This window comes from Gymnoscopelus microlampas, assembly GCF_963454915.1.
Source record: "Gymnoscopelus microlampas genome assembly, chromosome: 18".
Classification (NCBI taxonomy): Eukaryota; Metazoa; Chordata; class Actinopteri; order Myctophiformes; family Myctophidae; genus Gymnoscopelus; species Gymnoscopelus microlampas.
The window spans coordinates 34,859,374-34,879,786 of NC_139955.1; the positions used below are offsets into that span (position 1 = coordinate 34,859,374).

General features: G+C 42.7%; 1 protein-coding gene across 1 annotated transcript; it reads left to right on the plus strand.

Moving 5' to 3' along the window:
- Positions 1 to 15,887: 15,887 nt before the first annotated feature.
- On the plus strand, positions 15,888 to 17,977 carry sox3 (SRY-box transcription factor 3). The gene has a single exon (XM_084041227.1). The coding sequence runs from the start codon at positions 16,142 to 16,144 to the stop codon at positions 17,054 to 17,056; it is 915 nt and encodes a 304-aa protein (XP_083897353.1). The 5' UTR covers positions 15,888 to 16,141; the 3' UTR covers positions 17,057 to 17,977.
- Positions 17,978 to 20,413: the final 2,436 nt, after the last annotated feature.

Here is a 20,413-nt window from a genome sequence, read left to right on the forward strand (position 1 = left end):
GGTAGGGTGGTGGGGCGGGCGGGCGGGTGTGCGAGGGGGCCCTGGCACTCCTGGCAAATTGTTTTAACCCCTATTACAGCAAAGGCACAGAGCTTCTCTTATCTAGGCTGCTGCAGCCACTCATTAATATTCTGTACATATGGCAGTGCTTTCTGTATCATTGTCTATTAATGGGAGGGATAATCGCTCATTCAATTATCAGGCAGTCAGCGAAAGACCAACCCTGCCTGCCGGCCCTGCTTCACACCCGGCAAGCATGGCCAAAACAGAGATGCGCCAGTGAGAATGTGAGAGCGATAGCAGGGATTACACCATATTAGCTAACTTTAATAAGACAGGCACCAGAAATGATGTGAGCCAGCAGGGGTCCACCAGAGAACAAGAAACATGCCTGAACCCTGTGGCAATAAAGAATGAGGGCAATGGCTTAAAGCAAAGCCTGTTTCTCTGTTCCACCTCAACACCCATGCTCTCTCACTCATCAATATCATGGACAATGGTTCATATTTTGGTTTTGATGGCGTGCCCTGCCTTTGAACAGTAAAGAGAGACTGTTTTTGTCTCTGACCTGTGGCCAGAAATTGCAGTTGTGTGATGGACTCTTAACAGGATTTGCAGTTTGTAGCTTGACCCTGGTCTTTGTGGGCCAAAGGTCTGTGATGTGATCAAGTGCAGTGTTCACCTCTGGGACCCCATCCAAGACCCCGTCCCTTCGGTTCTCCTGCTGTGGAGGCCGTGGCCTGGATATGAGGGGCTCCTGATAATAGGATGACCTTTGACTTCTGTGCCCTATGGAGGGAGCTTGTTGGTTCAACACGCACACACAGACACAGACACACATACACAGGCACGGAACACAGACACATGCACACACACAAACAGAGTTACAATAAGGTTGTTTAGTTATCCTGCACTCCCAATTTCTTCAGGAGGTGGGCCAGATGATTGGGGGAGTGGGACGGCTGCAAAGCAGGGGGAGTTTAGGGAGCACAGAGAAGATAGGAGGTGAAATGTTAACAAAATCTCATAAAATCCAGAGTTTGATAAATTTTCGCATTTTGACTGAACAGAAGCGGCTGTGGTTGCGGAGGGCCTTTGTTGGAGGTCCCATTTTCTCCGACAGAGCTGCAGGCTCACAGGGTCAGCGAAGTTACGAAAGTAATTAAAGCTTGGTGATTCACTGCCTGCTGCAGAGAAAAGAAAGCAAGCTGTCATTCTGATTTAGAAAAATAAATTACAATTTTAATAATGGTGGAGGATGTGTGCGGGGGGAGGGGGGGGTAGCACGAGAGCGACTACAGCCTCAGCGGGTTGGGGGGACGGTGGAGGGGGTGAGCATGTTGGGTGGGAGGAGGGGTCGAGGGGGGTTGCTGGCTGCCTACTTATCAATAGTTGCAATTTTTTTTTTGAAACCGCATCGGTAGTACATTGCGAGAGCACAAGTGCCCTTAAAAAAAGAAAACCCTGGAACATTAACATACTGATTTCATGCGCGTGGCAAAGGGCCTGAGCCAATATCAGAGAGGACTCAGCAGTCCTATTGTCTGCTGGGACTCTGGTCCCCTCTGATATGAAAATTCAATTATTTTATAACTAGATCTGGCGCTGCGTTTTGACAGTCGACGGCAGCGCTTTGCCAGCTGCATCAGTGTGGGGGACCACAGCCTCCTGATAGCGAGAGGGAGGCCTTTCAGCCATTGACATGTTTTTGGGGGACAAGATTGCCTAAATTTGTTGCATTTAAGGAATGAAAGTTAATCTAATGCACTGCCATTATCTCACTCAGGTAATTCCAATACCATCCTCGATCTGTGTTTACTCGCGTGCACGCACACCCGCGTACCGGGACATTCATTCTCCGGCACTTTGAATCTGATGCCTGGGCCGTCTGCCTCCAAACAGGTTATGTATTTATTTATTTTTCAGATGCGCGTATCCTCAGAGGGCTCGAAACTATAGCAAACTAAAGTAGTTTTTCCATGAGACATCAGCAGTTTCCAGTCAGTGATTCTGTAGGAAAACACACCAGTATGCGGTACTCGGTGTCAATACATTTCTCCAGAGGAAAGAACACTTTTCAACGTGCTTCAGCGAGGCTGCATATATTTTACTTTGGAGTCTGTGTGAAGGAAAACAATTAACTTAGCTATATGTCATTTGCTGTTATTAATCATACTGTTGGAAACACAAGAAATATTGTGTTGAGGTTGTTCTTTTTTGAGAGCTTTTGTTAAAGACTTATTCTGTGTTTGTCATATTAGCACATACACATACAGATAGTATTATTGGTGGTATCTAATTTGATGCCTAAAGCTGGCCAAAGAGTTTATGGGGCAAGTCCTTTCATTGCCTCCATGCTTCATTGTCTATGTTCTGAGGGGATCCGCTAAGATTAGGGAACAGGAAACAGCCCCCCGGTATGGCCCTCTCACTCCGAGAGCCCACCGTGGTGTGCTTATTAACCCAAACTGGGATAAGACATACCTGCCTCTGCTCATTAGGCCGTGTTGGAGTACACGCTCAGCCAGCAGAAGAATGGAACATTAATTAGTATTCTCTGCAGGGGGAACTGCCATTAGCACTTAATTAGCACTAAGAGTACCATTCAGTCTGGTGGGGGGGGGGGGCTAGTGTCCAACACAATATGTTCTGTGTCTTCTCCACTGTGTGTCAGGGCAAAAACGCTGAGGAAAGACCTCCTTTTGTTTGGTGTGTGTGTGTGTGTGTGTGTGTGTGTGTGTGTGTGTGTGTGTGTGTGTGTGTGTGTGTGTGTGTGTGTGTGTGTGTGTGTGTGTGTGTGTGTGTGTGTGTGTGTGTGTGTGTGTGTGTGTGTGTGTTTGCACGTCTGCGAAGTGTGCCTGCCTCCCCATACGCTCGCCAGCCAGGTTTGCTTTGTGCTATTCTATTCCTTATGCACTGTGCTGAATGCCCCCCCCCCCCCCCCCCCCCATGCTCCAGCAGGTAAAAGCTGATGATATGCTGTTTCTACCTGCTGGGGAACTTTATAGTGCATGGGTGCCGAGCCAAGGAATAAGATGTTTGTCGTTGTTTTAACTTGGAAAGGTACACACCACCACATCTCCCACGAAATGTGATTCTGTTGTGCTGCTCTCTCACTACTGTTGACCGCCATAAGGGCAAGCAATGCGTTCACATCCGTCTGCACTCTGCACAGCTTGGACTAGTGGTCGAGCGTGAGTTGTGTGTGTGGGGGGGGGGGGGGGGGGGGTTCAATGTGGAGGAGGGAGAGGTCAACTCTTGTAGTTTAGACACAGGAAAGCTCCTTTGATCTGCTACTTAGGCGTTCTGGAACCTTTTCTCTGTGTACATGTCCTGCACCATCACAGCCTACGAGGACAGAGGAGAGTGTTGACCCAGCTTATGCCCCCCCCCCCCCTCCTTCCCCTGCCCCTAGGTCCCGCTGGCCCTCTCTTTCACTCTCGACTCCCCTCTTTAGCAACCAGCCTGCTTCTGGAGCTCAGGCGGACGGACGGCGGTACCTTTCACTTCCCGAAATCTGAGAGGCGGAGAGCTGTCATTTGCCAATTTGGCCTGAATGGGGAGGACAGTGGATTGAATGTCGTTTTCCCACCAGGCTTCACCATCTAGACCAGCAGGGGAGGGTGGGGACTGCAGGGGGGGTGGGTGTAATGCTAGAGTAAAATTAGCGCTTTGATGGCAGCTAATACTGTGTGATGGGTGGCACTGACGCAGATTTCCAGTAAAGACGCCACAGGTCCCCTGTTCGCTCTCTTTCTCTCTCCCTCTCTCTCCCTCTCTCTGTCTCCCAGCAGAGCGCTGACACACCTATGAGATTATACGGGCCTGGCCTCCTCTCTAAGCTGTAATTTCTCCCAGATCAATGTAATTATACATCTCCAACTTGGCCTCCCCGTGTCAATGGGCCAGACCAGGTCCCGTTTCCCTCTGCTTAGAAAGTCCCCTTCACACACACAGGCATGCACACACATGCACACACATACACCCAGATCAGGCTTTGGGAAAGGGAAGACACTGACAGAACAAAACTCACAATGTTCCCTCTCATATTCCAGGGCCAGGTGACACACGGAACAGGCACAGATTTGGTTACTCATGAAGCCCTCCACTTGAGATCAGTTTATTACTCCCTGGTTTGGGCTGTGAGAAAGTAGGATAATAAAAAAACACCAATGCAAGATGAAATGGGTGTCAGTGTTGTTACGGTCACGTTTTACGTTTAGTCATATGCAGGTTTGTAGAAATCACTGTGCTGTTGTATGATAGGGTTGAGAAGTTGCAGGCAATATAACTCTCAGTAAAATTAACACTCAGGATTGTATTGCTGTGTGTTGTGGGTAAGCTGGGAAGGAAGGAACCCTTTGCTTATTTTTTTTTCCTTCCTGTTTAACAATTCACATTAATCACAGAGGGCCAGACCTCTCCCACCCGCTCCCACCAAGATGACACGAGGACACACGAAATACAACACTGGAACCTGCCTCAGGGCTACCAGGCGCATCACGCACACACACACACACACACACACACACACACACACACACACACACACACACACACACACACACACACACACACACACACACACACACACACACACACACACACACACACACACACACACACACACACGCGCACAGTTTTGATGCACGGCTCGAGCGGTGCTCTGACAGATGGACGGTTAAAGGCTTCTTAAATGTCCATATCAATCTGCACAGTTGTCACCGTGACAATGACGGAAACGGAACACCATCAGGCAGTATCGTCATCATCTGCCCAATATCAGAGATAGATGGCTCTCAATGCAGCACATTCCTGTGGACATTAGCCCTGCCTCTGCAGAAATAGCAGAGGGTAGTTTACGCTATCCTCGTAACTGGTTGTAATGATAAAACTGTTTAAAGCCATGTGGTGTGTTAGTGTATGTAGTACCTTTTAGTATTGTGTGTCTAACTCTAATGTATAACGCTGATAGCATTTTTACCAGGGCTTAGAATGGCAACCATGTTTGGTGTAAAATTCTGAAATATAATATCCTGTTTTTAAAAAATGGATCTGATTGCATTGATTTCTTTTGTTCTGGCTTCTCCATGGTAATGCAGATCTGCTTGTGACCATGCAAGGTGATTGTCCTCTTCCTGCCACACAGGAGCCATTGTGTTCTGCTCTCCAAATGGGAGATGTTTTGTTTTTTGAGCTCTTTTCACACCAGCTCTCCCTTTTCTTTTTCTTTTTTTTTTTTACACACAGCGACCCTCTCTCCTCTCGCAGCCCCGCACGGCAAGCCCTTTCAAAACGGGAAGCTCCAGGTCAGTTTCCCTTGCCAAGTTTTGCGGCCTGCCATGTTGTCTATTCTGCTCAGCTATTTAAAAAATGTTGAATATCAACAATGGCTTTCACTGGTGCATTGTCAACTTTTGTATGAAGCAATCTTGGCTGAATGAGATGGGTCCCAGTGCAGGGAGAGCTTGGCTGCAGTGTGCGCTGTACCACACCGGTGCCTGCCTGCCCGGCTCTCTCTCTCTCTCTCTCTTGCTTTAGATTTGTGTGCTTGCACTGGGAGAGTCACCGTGGCGCGGTGCTTCTGTCTAAAACGGTCATAGCTGGGCTCTGGGTTAGGCTGTGGGCTGTGGGATTGCTGTGAGTCTATTTCCCTCTTACCTTCTCATGGCCCGGTGACAGCCAGCAGCTGAAGGCGTGTCTGTGTTGCCTGTCAGGGGGATCGGAGAGCAGCAGCAGCCTCGGGGGCCGGTCTGAGCTGGGTGAGTGTCCTCAATTTTGTGCCCAGAGCGGGAGGAGGCGAGGGCTTTGAGAAGGAGGAGAGGGGGAGGGTGGTGTTCAGGGAAATGGTGTAAGGTGCTTTGTGCTGGTAGAGTTCTGCCTGCTCCTTCAACTCAATTTGGCACAGTATAACATTTAATGAGAGATTTAGAAGAGTTTCTAATTTCTCAGTGTGTTAATACCGTATATCTGTACATGTAAATCTGTTTAAAAATATATATTGTGTGGTATATTTGAGGAGTTGGATCATGTTTGTGCAGATACCTCCAAGAACTCTTTGGCCTGCAACTCAATCGACTCCTGTTCAATTCAAAGAATGTAGGCAAAACAGAGTAATAGAAGTTTGATTATTAACTGAAAAAGACACTTCCCCCCTTGCATGAAAACATTTTAATAAATCAAAGCAATGAGCATGAAAGGCATAAACCAGAACATTCATGCTAAGTGCTAGGGATCTTGACAGTCAGAACACAGGATACATTTTTATTCACATTATTTGAATACAACCTGTGTACATCTGTTTTGGCACAGCATGTCGAAGCCTATTTAGGAGTCGAATGTGTTTGCTGAAATTCCATACAGTGTGAGGCGGTTTCCCTGATGTTCTATACGGACACTGGATGCGTCCGTGACTTCACGCAGCTGTGCATCATGTTTGCACAAGCACATGTGCCTGTGTTTGTGTAAGTGAGTGAGAGAAGGATTGAAAGAGAAAGATGAAAGGAAGAATGAGAGCTTGCTTCCAGATAGTAGAGGCTTAGTCTCTTTGTCCTGCTGTCAGAGAGGAGTGCTGGGAGGCTGGGAGAAATCTCCCGAAAGCAGCGGCAACATCTTGTATATCCCATTGACATATCGGTCTATGAAGCATTGAGCTGTCCCCTATGCAGTCTTTACTCTTGGTGTGTGTGTGTGTGTGTGTGTATGTGTGTGTGCGTTCCTTTGCAAGTGCCGTGCCGTGTGTGACTGTGAACATCTGTGTACCTTCACATTTCTGGTCAGTAGCCCGAAATGCACAATTAGGTGTCATCCCTACATGTCCCTTGATTAGCTGTTTTAATTAAAGGTGTATTTGATACAACCAGGCAATACAGAGCACAAAGTGATGTAGTAGTTAAGCAGTTAAATTGACATATTTTGAGAGAATACATCCTGTCCTTACACTTGCAGCTTGTGTAGTGGGTAAGGAATGTAAAATCAATTATGTGAAATCATAAAACCAATTCTGACTGGAGCTGCTTCCCTCATGATGACACATTCCACAATGACTTTTTTTTAATTTTACATTGGGACAGAAATGAAAGTTATGTTCAAGGGTGTGGGTACATTTCCAGTTTTATCAGAATGATGAGCTTGGAGAGAACTTTATTATTGAATACTGTCACTGAATCTGAAAAAGAATCCATCTTCAATTAAAATGTTTTTACGATCTATTCAACATGTGCGATTTTGTTAAACTTACGTAAATATTCTTGGTGACAGCAATTAGAACATCACTTTGTAGTTACAAATATTGCCAACCATCATCAAATTCCATGGCTTGCTGTATCATTGTATAAGGGTTTAGACTGCTCTGTAAACAGGGATTTGATATTTGTTACCAAAGAGGGACTTCATGGCATAGTCCTCTGTCTCACCTCTCTGACTGCGCTCACCCCCTTTACCCCATGCAGGCAAGGTGACCACACTCTTCTCAGCCCAGCCTATCCATTATCTTGTCAACACAGCCAGTTTCACACCTTAGTTTGCTCGGTGCCCAGAACACTGGCTGTAATGAAATCAGCTGTAATCACAACGCTCATCTCGTCATGCTCAAGGTAATTAATATATTTGGAGGGCGATGGCTAACTCTTAATTAAATTATGCCTGGTTTAATGAGACCTTGACTGCGACTAAATTTATGACCACTATCTCCTTTATCAAGTACTTGGCACGCAACACAGATTTGTCATTTTCACCCAAATCACAGCTAGATTATGCAGAATGGTATGCATGATTAATATATCAATTTATACTTGTTTGTTTCTCTTTTTTTTAAGATTTAATAAATTACCTTTTTGTAATTACTTAACCCTGCTTGGGGTTCTTTAAAAGCCACAATTTCTGCAATTAATGCACAAAGTATTTTCCATTACATATTCATTTTGGGGGAGAATACAGATAACAACTTGGTGGCATTAATCATATTACAAAATTGGGTGTATTTAATTAATTAAAGCTACACTCTGCAAATTAATTGCATTTTCCCACAATATTATCTTAAACTAATGAAGGCGTGACAAAGAGACTGTTTCATTTTTTAAAAGGGCCAGATTAGTGGGATCTCAATTATGGCTAAAACAAAAGAGTGCTGCTTGCTGGGGCACGGCGCAAAGCAAAAAGTGACGATTCAGCACTTTCTTCCAAACAAAAAAAGGAGAAAGTTTCCATTGTTTTGGGGAAACTGTAGAACATGGCAATGATTCAAAAGATACATGAGAAATAATGAGGGATGTAATTAGCCTGGCAGGCAATAACGGTATTTAAAATGATCATCGTATAGAGGTGGTTGATAATCTGATTTACAGACAGCTTTTCTAAACAGCAAGGCATCTGCTAATACCCACAGTGTCATACGTTACTGCTGGAGCATACTGTAGGTTTAGGCCAGCATGACTTTACAGTAGTCTTTTTGTACAGTATTTGGTGTTGTACGCATTGTACTTCATAATGGCCTATTGTACAGCAGGTACATGTCCTTATGCAGCACAATTGGCAATGGGATGGATCAGATGAGTATTACACAGATTAGGGCAGTGGACGGTTCTCACACATTTTCATGTCAAGGACCACCAAATGTATATGTATTTTGCCACGGACCCCCATTCGAAAACAAATGTGTGCTAGGGACCCCCATAAGTGACAATATGCAAGTTCACAACACATTGCGATGTGTGACATGTGAGTTTATAGATGGACTATTTTCGAATAGCCGAAAAATAAAACAAGGCTCAAATGTTTAAACTATTCCTCATTTTGCTGGGGACCCCCTGGAAACCCTTCAAGAACACCTGGGGGTCCCTGGACCCCACGTTGACAACCAGTGGATTAGAAGTTCTATTCAGGGGAGCATTAGTTGAAGAAGTTCTGGCAGCAGACTTTGCTCCTGAAGAAACACAGAGGTGAACATGTTACACCCTCATTCTAAGACAAAGTACATCTTAATCCAGCCTAACCCAGTGGCTCAGAAGCAAAACCATATTTATAGAAATTTTCTGCTTAATTAAAACTGAATTGAAATTAGCTTTAAATGGATATGAGTTTATAAGTCAGAGTAATTTAGTATTTTTTTCTTTTCATTTAACGCATCATATACCAAATGTGTTCATATGAATGTTTCCCATAATCTTCCAAGTAAAAAGTAAAGAGTGATTGTCCATGGAATGAGACCAGGCAGCTAATAATCATTGCATATTCATTTGAAAATGCTTCCTCCACTGTCCTCGGATGTGACATAATTTTCATTAGCTTTTAGCTTCATTGGTCAATAATCCAATGAGAAAATGCGTGTGTCAATTAAGGAACCGCCAAGGGTCACTGAGTATATGAATTTTAACAGCATACTTCTGCACTTGATTATGCTGAGTGTCATTGTAATAGCTTGTGTGTGTGTGTGTGTGTGTGTGTGTGTGTGTGTGTGTGTGTGTGTGTGTGTGTGTGTGTGTGTGTGTGTGTGTGTGTGTGTGTGTGTGTGTGTGTGTGTGTGTGTGTGTGTGTGTGTGTGTGTGTGTGTGTGTGTGTGTGCACGCGCATGCATGCATTCAGCCATTAGTATACTAGTGGATTTATTTACAATATGTAATCTAAAGTGATAATAATCCAGGGGGGGGGCTATACTGTAGGTGGTGAAGCACAAACCATTCCCGGGGGCTAAGTGAGATGGAGCAGAGAGTGTTGGGTGGTCATGCCTTGTCTGCTCATGACGGTGGCGGGTTAAAGAGATTACACTGGGGTCTGTGTCAGCAGCCTTGGCCCGGCCCTGCTCACACAGGAACATAATGAGGAAGGACATGCTTGGTCTACCGGGGAAAAAAGAGCCTGATGTTCGAGGCATTCCTCGCTGACAGCTACAGGAGGCAAATGGCATTTTGCACGTTGTCTTATACCATAGCTCAACTAAAGATGGGTACATTCCACGGGGTTAAACAAGGTGCCGTGGTGAGTGCGGACACAACACTTGTGGGGCTGCAACTCCATCATCACAATGAAAACAGCAAAACACAAACTACCCCGCTAGAGCAGAGGCAAGAATGCAAGCGCCTCTCCATTTGCCCTGAGTCTTCCTGACAGACATGTAACACTCCACTAAAGCTCTCCTGGACCCTGGAGAAAGCAGAGAAATTAAGCCTCTGTCCTCTGAGTATGTGTTTTTGCTTCCTTTTAAGGTGTGAGTGACAGTCCCTTCAACTAATGGCTGAACTGAACAGCTCTCGGTACTTCGGACAGGCCCTTAGGACGAGGTGATGTACTCTGTTGCAGCCCTGCAGCAGCAGGTGAGTCAAATAATCTGCTTCTTCCATTTCCTGTTTCTGCCATGATTTGTTAGGCCAAGCTTAAGGCTGCTCACAATGGTGTGAAAAACAGAAAGAAAGAACAAAAAACATGTAGGCTAGAAAGTATACGTTGACCCCGTGCAAGTTATCTGAGAAAAACACCCTTCTCAAGCATATAAGTGCTTCTGCTTTCAGATGTACATGTACAGTATTTTGGCCATGCAACAGTCTCTTCTGCACCCACTCTTACATCTGTGGAGGCGGGAGAGAGACCACCACACGCAAAGCATGAACCAAATTGCTTGTCAAGGTTTTGTCAAGGTTTTTAGACCATTCTTCATTTTAATTCAACTTTTTTACATTGAATGATTAACACTGTGACAGAGCAAATCATTGCACCATGAATGAAGGTGTGGATCCTGTTTCACAGATAATTTTTTTTAATTTTTAATCTCAGGGTCTTTTTACTTTCTGTACTTTGTGCAATGTCAACAAGTGACTATTTTGTTGACATTATACAATATAAATATTTTATATATCTATATGTTTTTGTAATTAATTTATGCAATTGGTATAAAAAATATATATAATGTAATAACCATAATTAAAATACTATTTCATGTTCTTTGCCAGCACACCAAATATAACATTAAAACATAGTCAATCTTGTGATTGTATAATGATCAGAATTTAAATTCTGGCTAAGTACATGTCATATAAATGATACCTGTTGCCAGTTGAAAAATGAACAATAAGCAGTATCAACAACAACAGACTGAAGATGTTGATGATGATTGGACCGACATAATTCCCCACGCAGTTAATGAATCTTCATTACAGACATTAAGCATATTAACCTATTTTTGTTCAATTTAATGTCAACGTTTATGGTTCAAATGAGACAAATTAACACCAATAACACTATTTTATGACTGTAAAATACAGCTGTGTGGTGATAGCACCTCCTTTAAATGACCCGTGAAAATGATTTTACCTGTGTTGAACTGGGTAGGGGGGGGGGGTCGCAACCATTCAGAGGGATACAATAGGAACAGTAGACCGTGCGTAAATTGCATCTTCATTTGCATTCCTGGTCCAAAAATCATGCAAATCTTAATGAGACAGTCTCTATTGTGGCTGTAATTGAAAACCCATTCTTTGTTAATTACTGTTTCTCAAAGGCCTTGTCCGCAGTCACTGAGCTGAAACAAAAAAGTTATTGATTCTAGAGGTCGTGGGGTTTAAATGGACTTAAAAAAGTATAATGTTGTATAGTTGGATTGAGGTGCTATCCATATTGGTCGAAGTGTATCCCTGTCCTGTTGAGGGATGTTGGTTTAAAATGCACGCAACTATAAACATAAATCAATTAGTAGGCTGTATAACTTGTTGCGTTTTCAAGCTCATATATCGTGGACACATTATCAACATATGTCTTCTAATAGAGCTCTGCGAGTGCGAGATGTTATATTAATAAAGGATGTTAAGGTTTTCCAAATGTGTCCTGAAGGCTGAAGCTCATTGTTAACACATTGTGGCTCATGAATTCAAATTCTCTGACCAAAGCTCCATTCACACACTGAGCCTTGCATACGGCCATTGTGCAGATTAGCTGCATTGCTTTCAAAGGTGGGATTAATGCACCTTTGTGTCGATTAGTCAAGTATAGAAGTTATTTTAATTCTCCTATAAAAGCCTTGGCAAATATACGTTTTTGCAGAGGGCCATGGCGTGCTATTCTCTCTTATAATACATAACAACCTTTTTTCCCCCGTCAATTACATTTTTGTATTTGTATATTGCAGGCTATAAAGCCCACATTAGAATAAGTATAATTGTATTATTAAACATTTTTGAATACCTATGCAAATTTTCTTTCAGCACAATCCCTTAAATGTATTATTATTATTATTGTTATCTTTTTTATTATTATTATTATTATTATTAATTTCCTTTTTTTTGGGAAAACAAATAAATAATTAAAATAAACGACTGGACCACCACAGTTTGCAGCCTGTATCAGACAATTGAATTCACACATTTCCCATATTCAACAGTGCCGTGCGTGGCGCTGGGCCTGACAGCAGAGCAGAGCCCCCCTTGGGCTATGGAGCTTGCTGAGGCCGGCATGCACGACAGTCTTTGCTGGTGGTCCCCGTTCGTTAATTAGGAAATTAGCTGCACAGAGGCCCTCATTACCAAAGCCTGGGTTACTCCTAGTTTTCCTCTCCCACTACTGGTCAATTTCCATAAGGAGATTACAAGCGGATCAGTATTTAGATCTACCCAGATAAACAAATAACCGGTCTCCGAGAATCAGATGACTGCTAATTGGACGTCAGCCTGTGGCCCCTTGCACTGTTTAGAACGCCCCATTGAACATGAAAATGAAATTCACGAAATGATGTCTCTTTTCGACTGATTAGAAAGGGCTACGCCTGAAAGACTATATGCTAAACCTATATTTTTCTCTCTTTAAGATATGAGCGACAATGATGACTTCATTCAGCTATTTGCTATAACACGGCGATGCTATAGCTGTAGGCCTGTATTCATTCAGAGACGGTTTTATTTGGGTTTGTTTAGCTTAGGCATACTTTCCCACCTGGACACAATTCGATTGAACATATTTTGAATATTGCTATAGTCCAATAAATGTGATATCATATTTATTATTTTGTAGCCTACCATAGGCCTAACACCGATCTGAGTTTATATTTGTTTGCTTTTGAAAATAGGCCTATTATTCCTTAAATTTGTTCGAACGATATAAATGTTAATGAGAGGTAATAAAAAATGCGTTTCGGTGAGTTAAAGGTGACAATCTCCACAGCTGATGTAAATTGAGGTGTTAAATGTGTTAATGGACGTTTTCGATGAGCGGTGCTCTAGGAACGATTAGCAGGTGTGAAGTTCGCCCCGGGACTGGAGCAGAACAGGGGACCTCTTTAGGTTTCCACACCACAAAACAAATTGCTGTGCGTTTCGGCCAGTGTTGCCATGTCGGCTTATTTATTATAAGCGACTTTGGCCTTCTTTTTCTGTAAAGTTGATTGTAAACATTGGTAGTTGCGGGTTGTGTTTTTTTAGGCGTGTTTCTAAAGTAGCCTACTTGCTTATTTGGGCTTGCTTCAAAAAAAAAATATATATATATATATTTAAACCAGTGGTTCTCAAATATTTTCACGAACATGTTTTGTGCCAGGCCAGCCACTGCCAGGGAGCATTTGTGTTGTTAGAATGTTTCAAAATATTCCAAATATTCCACATTTTATTGCAAGAGTTTTTGAAAATAGCAGATCTACAAGCTCACAACGTGTTGCATCGCGACTTGTTATGATATGTATATAAGTTTAGAGTGCTCCTGTGGCCTACTTGCTTCTTTTTTTTGGCTTGTTTTCCTAGACCTGGTTGCTTGTTTCTCTCACAAAATATGGCAACACTGGTTTCGGCTTTGTGAAGGTGTGCATGTTAATCAAGGGCAATTCACTATAGTTTCCCAAACATTGGGTCTGGACCCATCTTTGGGTTGTGGACCAATTTTTATGGGTTGCGAGACAGTAAATATCTCATTTTTTCCGTTTCCTACATTCAAGAAAAACATATATAGGCCTATATATTATTTCAAAATATTAAAAAAAGTTTAAACAAAAAAAATCACACGTTTTCATCAATTAAAAACAATTCCAATATTTTCCAAAAATATTTCATAAATAAAATGGAAAAAAATCTAATAATTCCCATAAACAAATTAAAAAAAAGTTTGAGAAGTAGTGAAAATGTTCACTATAGTTTGGGTCCCGTGCAAACATCTGATTTCTCTTTTGAGTCTTGAGCTAAAAAGTTAGGGAACCACTGGTGTATAGAGGCTAATCATTTTAGTTTAAGGCAATAACATTTTTCAGGCAGGGGTATCTTGTTCGTTTACCTCTTAAGTCTTAACAACATTATGAATAAAACTTTCTTTCTTTGCTTTTTTCCCCACATTCTTTTTTTTTCCCAGGGACATGTTTAGCCCTGTCCCCTCCACAAGAGGTCGTTGATGTATTATTTTACTTTGTCTTCGCTGTTCTCAGCACCATGGAAGCTGCGCTCTTGAGAAGTTCTGAAAAGCGAAGCCCGTGAAAGCATTTTTGAGCCGCAGTTTAAAAATAAATCGTAGTAATTGTATCCATACGATCTATCCATTTGTAACAATATTTAACTTGGATGACAAGGAGGCATAGCCCCAGTTCAAACTTGAGATTGCGTTGGCTTCAGTTGTTTTAAAATTGGCAATTATAGCCTATGACAAACCACAAATCACCATTGAGGAGAAACCGAGTTCACAACAAACCCACATACTGTGGTGATGAAAAATATTTGCTGCTTAGTGACATTTATTTAGATAATGAGGAAGATATAAATAAGTAAATAGCCAATTATGTTCTTGGTCGCAATATTTGAATTTGATGGCCTCTGTAGAACCGTTTTATGCTTTTAGAAACGATTATGAAACAATAATTTGACACATCTCTTTAGGTCTTTTACAAACTTATCGTTTGTAGGTATATTATTTTATATGTTAAACAAACATGATTTTTTATTTATAGGCCTATGACACGCATGATTTATGTGTCATGAGCGTCATTTTGGAGATTCTTCGTGGAATGCATGGTAAAATAGCCCTAATGAAAATATAAATTACCAATTGACTCCTTTAAAATTAAATAAATAAATACATATCCAATCATATAGTGGTGCTGCCGAAAATCATTAGCCTAGTTGTCCGCTTCTTATTCGTTTTACTTTGATCGTGCCCTTAGACATCTGCTCCATTCTAGCAGCGGGTTGTAAATCCATCACGTTTTATTATTCGCATTTTGTTGGATGTAGTGTAAAACTGTGGGCTTTTAAAACTTCACCTCTGTTTCCTCTCATAAAACTCTACCCAAAACACTGTCGCTGTCCAACTCGATTCGTTTAGACCAGTGGTTCCCAAACTGTTTAGCTCAAGACCCAAAAGAGAACTTAGACGTTTGCCCGCCGGGACCCAAAGATCTACAAGCTCACAACGCCTCTGTTGTGAGCTTGTAGATCTGCTATTGTCACTACTTCTTAAAAGTTGTTTTCATTTATTTATGGACATTTTATTTTAGAAATATGTTGGAATCATTTAATTGTTGAAAAGTTGTGATTTAAAAAAAAAAAACGTAAAAAAAAAAACGTTTTTCTTTAAAAATAAATCTTTAATGGAAGACAAAAAAATGGGACATTTACTCGCGACCCATAAAAATAGGTCCGCGACCCAAACATGGGTCCCGACCCACTGTTTGGGAAACAGTAGTTTAGACGAAGCTCAGTAAAAAAATAAAAATAAATCCTCATAGTACATTTTACTCCGAGGGTGTACGAAATGGTACCAAATGGACCCGATTGGTTCCATTCGTATCCCCCCCCCCCCCCCCCAGAGTTAGAGGATTTTTACATGTGTGGGAGTGGGAGCCGGGCGCTGATTGGTTGGAGGCAGGTCATTGTCATGCTGTCAGTCCAAATCACATGGCAGCGCCGCTATTAACAGATGAGGTTGGTAGAGAAGTTTGCAGAGTTGTGTTTCACAGCCGTGGGGAACACAGTCACAGTCTCAGCTCCACTACTGCGCTCAGCAACACGCACCTGCAACACAGCGCGTTATTGGCCAACTTTTGGCACAACTTTTCCTCTTCTTTAGGAAATCAGTCAGTATCTCTACTACCTCTGCTCTTCGGGATTTTTTTTGTTTTGGTTTTAGCTTTGGTTTCAACATTTATTTTTTTATATATGCGTGAGTGAACCGAAAAAGCCGCCCGAGAATGTATAGCATGATGGAAACCGAGATCAAGACCCCGCTCCCGCAGTCCAACAACTCGGGGTCAGCGCCGGGCTCCAACAAGAACAACAGTGCCAACAACGACCAGGACCGCGTCAAGCGGCCCATGAACGCCTTCATGGTGTGGTCCCGCGGCCAGCGGAGGAAGATGGCCCAGGAGAACCCCAAGATGCACAACTCGGAGATCAGCAAGCGGCTCGGCGCCGACTGGAAGCTGCTGACCGACGCCGAGAAGAGGCCGTTCATCGACGAGGCCAAGCGTCTGCGCGCCATGCACATGAAGGAGCACCCGGATTATAAATACCGTCCCCGCAGGAAGACCAAGACCTTGCTCAAGAAAGACAAGTATTCTTTGCCCGGGGGACTGCTGGCGCCCGGTGCCAACCCCGTCAACAACGCCGTGTCGGTGGGACAGCGGATGGACAGCTATGCCCACATGAACGGCTGGACAAACAGTGCTTACTCCCTCATGCAGGACCAGCTGGCCTACCCGCAGCACCACGGCATGAACAGCCCGCAGATCCAGCAGATGCACCGGTACGAGATGGCGGGGCTCCAGTACCCCATGATGTCCTCCGCGCAGACCTACATGAACGCCGCGTCCACGTACAGCATGTCCCCGGCGGCGTACACGCAGCAGACCTCCGGCATGGGCCTGAGCTCCATGGCGTCCGTGTGCAAGACGGAGCCCAGCTCGCCGCCGCCGGCGATCACGTCCCACTCTCAGAGGGCGTGTTTGGGGGACCTGAGGGACATGATCAGCATGTACCTGCCTCCCGGTGGGGACCAGGGGGAGCATCATGCCTCCCTGCAGGGCAGCCGGTTACACAGCGTCCATCCGCACTATCAGAGCGCAGGGACCGGCGTCAATGGAACGCTACCCCTGACTCACATTTGAAAGTTTAAGAAAAAGGAAAGAAATGAAAGACTTTTAAAAAAAGGAAAAAAAAACTTAAGTACTTTGGATACTTGAACTTTCTTTTTTTTGGTTGCTTAAAGCAGTGGTTCTCAAACTTTCACATTTCAAGGTCTCCCCTTAACTCTGACAGTATATACAAATGGAACCAAATGGACCCGTTATTGTACACTGTCAGAGTTGCAGACTTGTAAGGGTCCATTTAGAACCCCCCAAGGAACCCAGAGAGTCCCTGGAATCCACTTTGAGAACCACTGGCTTAAAGAGTCGACGTTCGGTAGTTTTGTTTAAAACTGAGTTTTATTTGATCTCAATCAGTTGTCCATTTTAAAGCATTTATATCATGGACTGAAACTGAACGTTGTGCCCATCAGAGTAAATTGCATTGCAAAGAGGCTTTTTATCACGAGTATACGCAATCAACTTCTGTAGAAGAATTGGACTTCTATATTATAAATAATGCCATATTTTCTCTATATGAAAAAAAGGGCATGTGGCCTCGTGAAGAGGCTTGTATTTCAGAAAAAGCTGGATGGAGAGTTGGTTCATTAATGTTTACACTTAATTTGTAGAATGTCAGTTGTTGCGGCTGTGTCCAAATTTTGTAGTTTTTGTTTTTTTCTTCCTCCCATGACCCAGGTTTAACGTAATGTTAAGACCGGCGCGGGTCGCAATTTTTATTTATAGTATTTTTTATTTTATTTTGTAGTTTGTGAGCCCTCTTGTTTGTCACGTGAAAATGTTTCCATTTTGTTTTGTAATATTTTCTGTTCTGTGATGGTTTTTGACAGTGTCACGTTTACTCATATCATGGACGAAAAGGTTTATTTAACTGACGTTTCTACTTATTTTGAGACCATCCTCTATTCTTAAATGATGAAATAAATTTGTACGAAAAAATGATTATTGACTCTGTTTGTTTTGTTATTATTTGTATGCATTTTGAGACTTCGAAATTGAACATTAGTGTGTGTCCTAGTGTGTAGGCCTTTAGTGCAGCTTGATTGGTCAAATCAAAGTAATAGGAGAGGCCTCCTACAGAATGAAGTCAGCGTTAAATTGAAAAGCAAAGTGATTATAGGCAATATGTCAAACGAAGTGTGAAGGAGAGCTTGAACACACCGAATTAATACATCTGCTAATAACCCAACATTTTCGTTTCAAAACTATTGTGGGATTGTCCAAACATTTTAATAGATATTGAATCTTAATTAAGTTTGTAAGAAAATATGTATTCATATTTTAATATTATAATTGCAAATTCACAACTTTTAACTCATTGTAGGCTTCCTGGTTTAAGGAGTTCCATACTGATAATTAGGTTACGTCACACTGCTTATTCCCAGAAACTCTTGAAAATAACATTTATTATAGTGAGAGAGTTGTGTGGGCTGTGTTTTGCTTTCAGTTGGCTTTCATATTCTAATGCGACTGAGCCATGGCTAACTTATTTTGCTAGTTGGAAATGAAGAAAATGTAAACAGGTCTCTGCAGTTATAGGCCTCTCAGAGCTTCTTGTATTATTGCACTTTTGTGGGCACACAGATATATTTTCACAGGCTCCTCATCAGTTTTGGAATTGTTTATGTTTCATTGTGTGGCCTATAGTTTGCTTATGCAGCGTGATCCCTAAATGTATTTGTCATGGCTGACAAATTCATAGCCTACTTGTCATGGCAAGTAGCCTAATGGCTGAATAGGAAAGCTGTATTTGTTCTCACCATATCTAATTGTTAATACCCTCGCAAGTTCAGCCAAGTCTTTCTGAACTTAATTCAATATTTACATTAGTTGAAGATAGACCATAACAACATTTTATTTTATTCCCATTGGCTGTCATTATCATAGGTGTCACAGTCAATGTGAATGCATTGTCTGCATTTTATGACTTTAATGTCTTTATGACTTTAAGTTCTAGCAGCTTATTTATATCTGTTTTATACCATTTATAGAATAAAAAGCTGACTCCCTTTTCATTTATGGTATGCATTGCAAATTACAAATTGTTTGTGCAGATATTCTATTTTAAAGGTATGAACTCACTTCAAAAAAGTACCCCATAAAGAAATAAATGAAATTTTGTGTGAAACATTTTTGTTTTATAAAGCTTGTCACTCTTGATGTGCCATGTTCTATTTGTTGAAAGAAACTTAATTTAACAAACAGAATAAAACATGTAAATAAATAAAAGAGGTGTGCATGTATGGCTTTTCTGTACCGGTGCACATAAGCAAGAGGTGTTGTTTGGCTTGCTGTGTCTTCACATGTCAGACATGAGCTCTGATATGCACACACACACATGCACTGTGGTCTTTAGAACACTGTAGAACTTGTCAACACTGTGGTGGCAGTCCCACATTAAGTCTTGTGCTGACTGAAGCAACTTTTTTTTTAATTGATTTTTTTGGGGTCTTTTCTGCCTTGTATTGATAGTACACAGTATATAGTAGGGACGGGAAACAGGGAGAGAGAGATGGGGAGTGACACGCAGCAAAGGTCGTCAGGCTCGGGAATCGAACCCGCAACTCGCTGTCAGGCTGCTTAAGAGCCTTTATGCGGTATGGACCTTAACCGCTATAGGCCAGCGGCGCCCCAGCTAAAGCAACTTTTATTAAGCCGATCATATGTTTCATCTAAATGGTACTGAGAATCGATTTGCCTTAATTTACATAAAAGTCTGAAGCATGTCAAGGACATTCTCCTTGGCCCGTCAGCAACTTCCTGTGACTGACGGCCTTACACTGTAACAGTGTTCTGGGGGGGAAAAAAGAGAACCCGGCAGGTTCTTCACTTGCAAAGTACCTTGGGATAAATAAGCCCTGGCCACCAAGAGGGCCGAAAGTGTTGGCGGTCCCGCTGTCCTTCCCACACTCCCAGTAGGATTTGATCCACAGCTCAGCGCAGCGGCCTGGATTAGCCCCACACACCTTTGTGGGGGGAAAGATTATCCAGACCTCCCTGCATTCAGTGACAGGGTCTTAAGTCACTCTGGCGCTCTAGCGGCCGGCCGTCTCCTAATCAGCCCCTCCAACTCATTTTTTTGCAATTAAGCAGCTTTCCCAACCTGCTCCTCCCGTGTCAGGGGTGATTTTCAGTGGATGCAACCGAGCCGTGGTTTTGTGCCACTTGTCAAAATGTGTTCCATCAGTCAATACTTGATGAAGCCCTATGGGTGAAACGTTCACTTTTGGTTAAAATAAAAAGCAGAGAGCAGTTTATCGTGCGGACATTCCTTTTTTTCTCCATCAGCCAATTGACATGATCCCAGAGAGGCCTCCAAAGTCATAACTACTTTAATAAGTTCTGGGTTACCCCCTCCCTGAGCATCAAGGCCTTCCT

Bases quoted from the DNA above. Each gene is read 5' to 3' on its own strand.
- sox3 (XM_084041227.1), top strand. From the start codon at position 16,142: ATGTATAGCATGATGGAAACCGAGATCAAGACCCCGCTCCCGCAGTCC.